Here is a 7755-nt window from a genome sequence, read left to right on the forward strand (position 1 = left end):
AGAAAGAAAGAAAGAGAGAGAGAGAGAGAAAGAAAGAAAGAAAGAAAGAAAGAAAGAAAGAAAGAAAGAAAGAAAGAAAGAAAGAAAGAAAGAAAGAAAGAAAGAAAGAAAGAAAGAAAGAAAAAGAAAGAAGAAAGGGTAAAAGAGAGGAAGAGAGGGAGGAAGGGAGGAATGAAGGAAGACTTTGCTCTGTTTCTACAGGAGGTAAAATAATCTAGTGACTTTCTAAGTCTAAAATAATTTGCATGGATTCCCATTTGGGCTTTCATAATCTTTTCTTTTTCTTTTTCAACCTAAAACTTCTGTCTTAGGCAGAAGAGTGGTAAGGCCTAGGCAATTAGAGTTAAGTGACTTGACCAGGATAGGAAGTATCTGAGGTCAAACTTGAACTCAGGTTGTTTTGATTCCAGGCCTGGCACCCTATCCACTGTGCTACTTAGCTGTCCTTCATAATCTTTTCATAATATAGCTACTTGTCTCCTTCTAAAAACATTGTATGAGGTCTGAATTCAAGATCTCTAATCAAGAGAATCTCCTATACTTCTCTAGTCTCTGGAAGATCAAAGAGAAAACCTCTTCTTAAGCCTCCCCAGAATTCATTCCAGAGGAACACAATTTTATCAGCCACCACCTTCTAAAATATTATTTGTGAACAAAGTAAAAAAAAAAAGTCTTTCTTACCAATAAATTGCTGTAGCATTTTAAGTGTCCCATTATGGTGAAGTCATTTGGTATTCCCCATAATAACAGTGATAATAAAGAATTCATTTGGTATTCATGTGGATGTTACATCTAGTGCCATTGGTATTCAACTGTAATTTAGCATTAGTTAATGGCCACTTAAAATGCTACCCAAATAATTTATATCATAGCTCTCTGTTGTTTCTCAAACTACACTTAAAAAAAATTGTGCTCCAAAAATCATTAAATAAGTACACCTTACCTTCTAAAAGTTTTGATTTTGAAACAGGGAAAAATCATTTTGAGAACTGTAATATTAACATGCTGTGCTAGGAATGGAAAAGCATCTGGATGACATTTTTTCTTATTAAGATAAAAGAAGGAAACAAAGACAAACAGTGTACTTACTTTTGTTTTTTAAAGTACAGGCTCATAGCGTACATTACTACATGGCTGAATTAAACATGGAACCTGGAAGACCATTGACTAGAGACACACAGTGCTGTTTCCCAGGTGATAAAGGTGGAGTCTCAGAGCTTTGGTCTCTTTCTCCTGGTGTTTAAAATCCTCAAACAAGTAAAGGTACTGGGGTAAAGGACGAATGAGAGGGTATTCTTTTAGCCTGATCAGTCCCATTGGATTCATCCCAGGAAGATGTATTTAACACAAGGGACTAATAGATGGAAAGAAGTACTTGCCATCTTTCAGCTCTGACAAAATCACCAACCTCCATCCCTAGAGATGGCACTTAAAGTGACCAAAAAAAAAAACCCACAAAAAAATGTCCACACACAAACAAGGTGCATATGTGAAAAATGTTAATTTAAAATACTTTGGTGAACAGAGGTTCTTGCTTGATTTCCAAACTGGTTACTAGCAGAAAAGTCAAAGACTATGATAATATTCTGTTTCACAGAAGAAAATCACTCTGTTCTCCAAGTGTTAATTCAGCCGCTTTTCTTGGTATGGAACAAATTTTTGCTGGCTTTGGAGCAGATAATGAGATTGCACAATGATGAGTGGATTGCCTTGCCAGCTGTAACTAGCAAGGGGTAGATGCAGAAGGTCACAGCCTAGCTGCAGCCACACTATTCTGGGCCAATCCAGCTGTGTGATGGTGGTTAAAACATAATAATAAAATCACCAACCTCAGAGTGCTTTCGCCAAATGTCTATGTTCTTGCGCTGAGCTTTCGAGAAATGGTCCCAAGCTTTTTGTCTGGCAGAAGCGTTGAAAACGGCCACAATCTGCTCAACTTTGGTGAACAAGGAAGTCAAACAAGACAGGTAATTTATGTTGTGATCTATAGTGAAGCAAAGCAAAGACACTAGGAGTCTATGGATGATGTCATTATTGAGACAACATCATCGATAGCCATCCAATCGCGTGCCTTTTGTACTTACATTTTATCAATGTTGGGGATGTCTCCCTTCAAGTCTGTCTCCACAACTTTAGCCTACACCACTTCTAAATGTGACCTGAACACTTCTTGGGCATCTGTTTCTATTCTCTTAAGATGTGAATGCCTCATCTATCCATTCATCTGTCCTCATGCTGAGGTTCATAGTGTCTAGGTTGGGAGCTGGAAGTTGAGAAAGAGAGAGGAGTGGCTGAATAACAAGGTGGAAATCTTTGAATTCCCGGATGCCGTGACTTCAGTATTCCAATGGCACAATTCTGAAAGGGACAAAGCTTAGGTGAATTTAATGGGACTGATTAGTTTTTGGCCGCCTCTTCTCTCATTCACAACTTCCATTTTTACTCCCCTAGTCCCCAGTGATGCCCCAGGTGTGCTTGTGCCAAACACATCCAACCCACCGATCCTACTGAAAAAATTAGAGCCAATACCTCTTCTTCAAGGCAAGACAAGACCAATGTTCCCCATTGGCATGCAGATTTCATTTACATACCTTTTGAGCCCTCCATAGTTCATCAGGGCTATATACCATTCTCTATTATTCCATTATCACTTTCACAAAGGTCCCCTCCCTCTGGCTCCCCAACCACTTTAAGTTCTAACTTTGTCTCCTTGACTTCATTTAGCACCTGTGTGGCTTGCAGGCACAGTGCTATTGGAAAGATAAATGTCGACTATCTGTTAACTAAACTACCCAGAGAAAAGATTGAGCCATTAGTATTGTGTGCTAGGGATTAGGGCCATCCACATGCAGGCTAGACTCTGTTTTAAAAACCTCTGGTTTTGTCAGCAAAGGGAACCTGAAGATTGTTTTTTTAAGAGTTAAAGGGATCCCAGATGAACTATTTGAATTAAAAATTAAAGAGATTCATGTGGTCCCTGAATCAAGGTGTACATCTGAACTTTTTAATGATTAATTGTGAAGACATACTTATTATTATCTTCCTGTTGGAGCTAAAACTCGCCATAAATCTTTATTAGGTAATTACAAAGGCTCTATTCAAAAAAATGAGTAAATGAATACATCTGTTAAAAGACAAGATGATAACAACAATTTAGACATCCTGGCAAATTTTCATGTGCCAAAAATGTCTAGAATGATACAATAATCCCCAAAGGGGGGACCAGAAAAAAATAATTTAATGATCACAACAAAGTTCCATAAATTTAGGGGGAAAAAAGAGAGCATAAAAAATATTTAAGTAAATATTAGGTAGGATGGGATGGAAAATGGGAAGTTGCATTCATTCATACAACACAGTTTTTAACTTCCTTCTACATTCAACTATTATTTCAGAACACTGGGGTTGTTCTCTCAGAACCTTTTATATTTATTGTGGTTTTTTTTTTTGGCCTCAATGCAAAAGAATCCCAACATCCAATCTTCTCATTTATCAAATCTTATCATCATGTCAAGTGATGCATTTACTTAACTCAATTTTAATGGGACAATTTGTCATCAATTCAGGTCTGTGCTTCCCTCAGGGCCTCCGGTAATGCTAGCCATGGCCCTCCTCTTCCCAACTCCCCCTTACCTGACTGCAGGTACATAGTGGATTGTTTTAGGTGCAGTCTGTAAGTGACCCATGAAAGCTAGCATCTCCTGGAAGAAAACACAGAATTCTCCAGACAACTGGGCTGGGAGATGCCTTGTGGAAGGCAGAACTAGTGACTTATACAATTGTGATTCTGTCATGGGTCATGTTCACTTCATGTGTGGGTTCTCTCCTTCCTGGGTGATATATTCTGGCCATGCTGAACAGAGATTGTTTTTCGTCCTGCTAAGGAGCACAGTATTTGATATGTGAGTCAGTCAGTCAGTCAACGAGCATCTACTATGGTACCAGGCATGTGTTAGGCTCTGGAGAAGGAAAGAACGGCAAATGACAACAATAATGACGACAATGACAAATTTCATGTTCTCAAAGAACTCATCATCTACTAATATGGTGGAAAGAGAACCAGATTCAGGATGGGTGACCGGGGGGTAAGGCTTGAGTTGGCTATTTATTGGCGATGTGACCTCTGGAAAATCATTTCACCGCAGCCTCATTTTCCCCTCATTTTACAAAATAAGGGGTTTGCATCAGATGCTCTAAGTTACTCTCTAGCTCTCAAATTCCATTCCATTGAAGAGACATTAATTTAGCCCATGCTGTGTAAGTATGGAGCTGTGCAGGAAGAGATACAAAGCTTGCTTAAAACAAGGCTCTTATTCTAATGGAGTTCCTAACTCTGCCTTGCAGATAGATGTTAAATGTGATTTTTAAAAAAATGGCTGGTCCTTTGCTTTCAATACCACAGATGTTTTTTTGTTTATGACTTAGGGATGGATAAGTCCACATTGTAAAGGAATCGTGTCCTGTCAACGTAGCTGTGCAAAGGGTCTAAAAAGCATAGACTTGGCCTAGGTTATGTCTCTGAGAGCTGTTTTATACTCCAGCCTCCTGTTGAATGATGACTAGGATTAGGGAATAGATAGAACTAAGGAACCATCTTGCCAAGAAAACTCAAAAATACCTAGGGACATCCTTATCAAGCTGTCTTGAGTTTTAAAAAATAAAATAATGGTGGAAGGATTTTAAAAGATCCACACACACTTAGAAATCCTGGATTATCTTACTATTTAATGGAGGAGAGGGGTAGCAGAAGGGTCACAAAAAAAGGAAATATTGTTATTCTGATCTGGAAGAAAGGACCATTGAGTTGTGTGGGCAGGAAAGCATCAGCTCCTACCAAGAGTTCTTACAGTTATTCAGTAAACATTTATTAAGCACCTGCCATGGGCAGCTTGGTGACACAGTGGATAGACTGTTGGGACTGAAGTCAGGAACACTCATCTTCCTGAGGTACTAGCTGTGTGAACATGGGCAAGTCACTTCACCCTGCCTGGCTCAGTGAGAGGTAGAAACCACTTGAAAATCTTTGCCAAGAAAGCCCCAAATGGGGTCATGAAGTATGACATGAACAAAAAACAACTAGATGCCAGGCAGTGAGCTGGGGATACAAAGAGAGAGAGAGACTCTACTCTGACTTTGAGGAGTTACAATTGAATGGAGTGGTCAATAAATGAATGAATGAAAGAAAGAAAGAATGAATGAATGAATGAATAGTGATGATAAGGGCTTCAGCCCATTCCCACAATGAAGCTGCCAGTAGGGAAAAAGAGGGAGAATTTTTTAGACATGAGAGATTAGGAGTATGAAATATTGTATATAGTATTAGAAATGATTTATATATGTACATATATATATATACACACACACATATATATATATACACACATAGGTTAGTTTTGCTGTATTATTTTTTCCTTTCTTTCTTTATAAGGTATGTTCCTTAAAAGGGATACCTTACAATATGGAGGATGAATTTTTTTGATTCTTATCTTTCCCATTAGATCTTCTAGAGTAGGAACTGTGTTTTCCCTTCTTTGTATATGCAGTCCTCAGCATGGTGCTTGGCACATAGTAGGTGCTTAATGGAGGCAGCTGTAAGGCTTAGGGGGATAGAGCAGTAGGTCTGGAATTTGGAAGACCTGAGTTCAAATCCAGCCTCTGCCACTTACAACCTGTGTGACCCTGGGCAAGTTACTTAACTTCTAGTTGCCTTAATCTACTAAAGAAGGAAATGGCAATCCATTCCAAGATCTTTGCAGAGAAAACTCCATGGAGAATATTGTGATGCTAAGATCCATGGGGTCACAAAGAGCTGGACACAACTGAATAGCAACAACAACTGGCACATAGTAGGTGCTTAATTAATTAATAAATGCTTATTGACTGATTGACTTTTATAGATGAGGAAACTGAGTTCCAAAGAAAGGAATTCTTTGTCAAGTTAATATTGAGTAAGAAAGGTAGAATTTTAACCAAGATTTCTGACTTAGTGTTGAGGTTAAATATATTTGTATTTTCATGGATGCATTTTCAGGGATGGATCTAATTAACTTATTAAAGGGTTAAATTAATCTGTCCCAATTATCAAATCTTTTCACAAAAATGCCATATTTCTTTCATGGAGTTCTGCGGAATGAGGGTGAGGCTTTGGCTGATCCCAATAGCCCATGATTTGGTGCTCATAAGCAGATGTTCATAGATGTTTAAATCTTGTTTGGAATGCCCGTATAGTACAATTTAGCTGGTATACAGAAAGGTCAAACAGGTCCAGTGTGAATGACTGGCTCTATAACAGGAAAAAATTACCACTAAAATTCAAGAACTCTGCCTGTACAAAAAATGTTCTCTGTAAAACCTTTCTGATGAATGTGGTTTAATTTTTAACTTCCATAGCAAAGCACTACTCTGGTAGATACTCACGTTCCAGTAGACTCTCAAATGTGATAACACTCCAAAATGTCAGGCTTGACTATAACACACCTGCCACTACAAATGGGCCAGGAAAAGGTGGAAAATTCTATCTAGAATCCATTGACAATTACTGTACTGGGATTACACATCAGTGTGTTGAGAATATGTCAAAGTCTGCCCTCAGGAAAGAATGTTGTAGATTCCATGTTTGAAGTAGATGAAATAAAGGCCAGTATGTAAATTTTTATGTATGTGCATATATATATATATCCATATTTATCTAGACAGATATAAAACACATGTATATCTATAATAATAATATATTTCCTATTAAAATGTTTAATTTTTCCCATTCACAAGTAAAAGCAAATTTTTAACATTCTTTTCCTTAAAATTTTGAGTTCCAAATTCTGTTCCTTCTTTCTACCCTCCCATTCCTTCCTGAGATGGTAAGAAATCTGATAGAAATTTTACATGTAATACATATAGTTCAAAAGTTCTTTTGGTGTAGTGGATAGATTTCTGGGCCTGGGGTCAGGAAGACTTGGGTTCAAATCCAGCCTCAGACATCAATCATCCTGGGCAAGTCATTGAACATCTATTTGAGTCAGTTTCTTCAGCAATCAAATGAGAATAAATAGTAGCATCTACAATGATGTGAGGATCAAGTGATATAATATTTGTAAAGAGCACAGTGCCTGGCACATAATAAATAAGAGCTATACAAGTAGTGGTTATTAATATTTTTTATATAGTCAGGGTAAAAACTCCCTCCACTGACACAGTGAGCAACCCATTCTATGCCTTAGAAGTCAGTTTCATTAGCTTCTGTGGCCAAAAAAGTCATCTCTGGTGCTGAGACTCTGAGTTAAGTAAGACTGCTCTCCAAATAGCAGACGCCTAATCTATCACTGCTGCTGAACTGAAATCATTTCCAATTTTGATGGGGTCTGCTATAACTGAAATCCCACTGGCATTGTCTTTAAGAATCTGAAATCCCTCTCTATCAATAAGGAGCCATAATCAAATTTTAATGGGTGACATAAATATATATATATTTGCTATATCTCTATACATCTATACCTATATCTAGATATACCACAGGACCATAGATCAGGCGTTGGAAAGGACCTCTGAGGCCATCTGGACCAATTTCCTCATTTTGCAGTTGAGTGAACTAAGGCTCTAGGATGTTGAAGTGACTTTCCCAGGGTCATACAAAGAGTAACCATCAGAGGGTTTAGAAATCAGGTTCTCTCACTCAAGAGGCAGTGTTATTTCTACTATACTCTATCCAGTCATATATATGTGTGTATATATATATATATATATATATATATATATATA

At 37.8% G+C, this 7755-nt stretch overlaps 1 protein-coding gene across 1 annotated transcript in view; it reads right to left on the bottom strand.

Annotated features, from left to right (window-relative positions):
• ENOX1 (ecto-NOX disulfide-thiol exchanger 1) overlaps nucleotides 1-7755 on the bottom strand; it is a 388236-nt gene that overhangs the window by 258211 nt on the left and 122270 nt on the right. Inside the window, exon 7 of the mRNA XM_044669387.1 lies at nucleotides 1830-1936. Coding sequence (XP_044525322.1) covers nucleotides 1830-1936 — 107 coding nt within the window. The remainder of the gene's footprint in view (nucleotides 1-1829; nucleotides 1937-7755) is intronic.

Source organism: Gracilinanus agilis, chromosome 3 (assembly GCF_016433145.1).
Source record: "Gracilinanus agilis isolate LMUSP501 chromosome 3, AgileGrace, whole genome shotgun sequence".
In the NCBI taxonomy this organism is placed as follows: Eukaryota; Metazoa; Chordata; class Mammalia; order Didelphimorphia; family Didelphidae; genus Gracilinanus; species Gracilinanus agilis.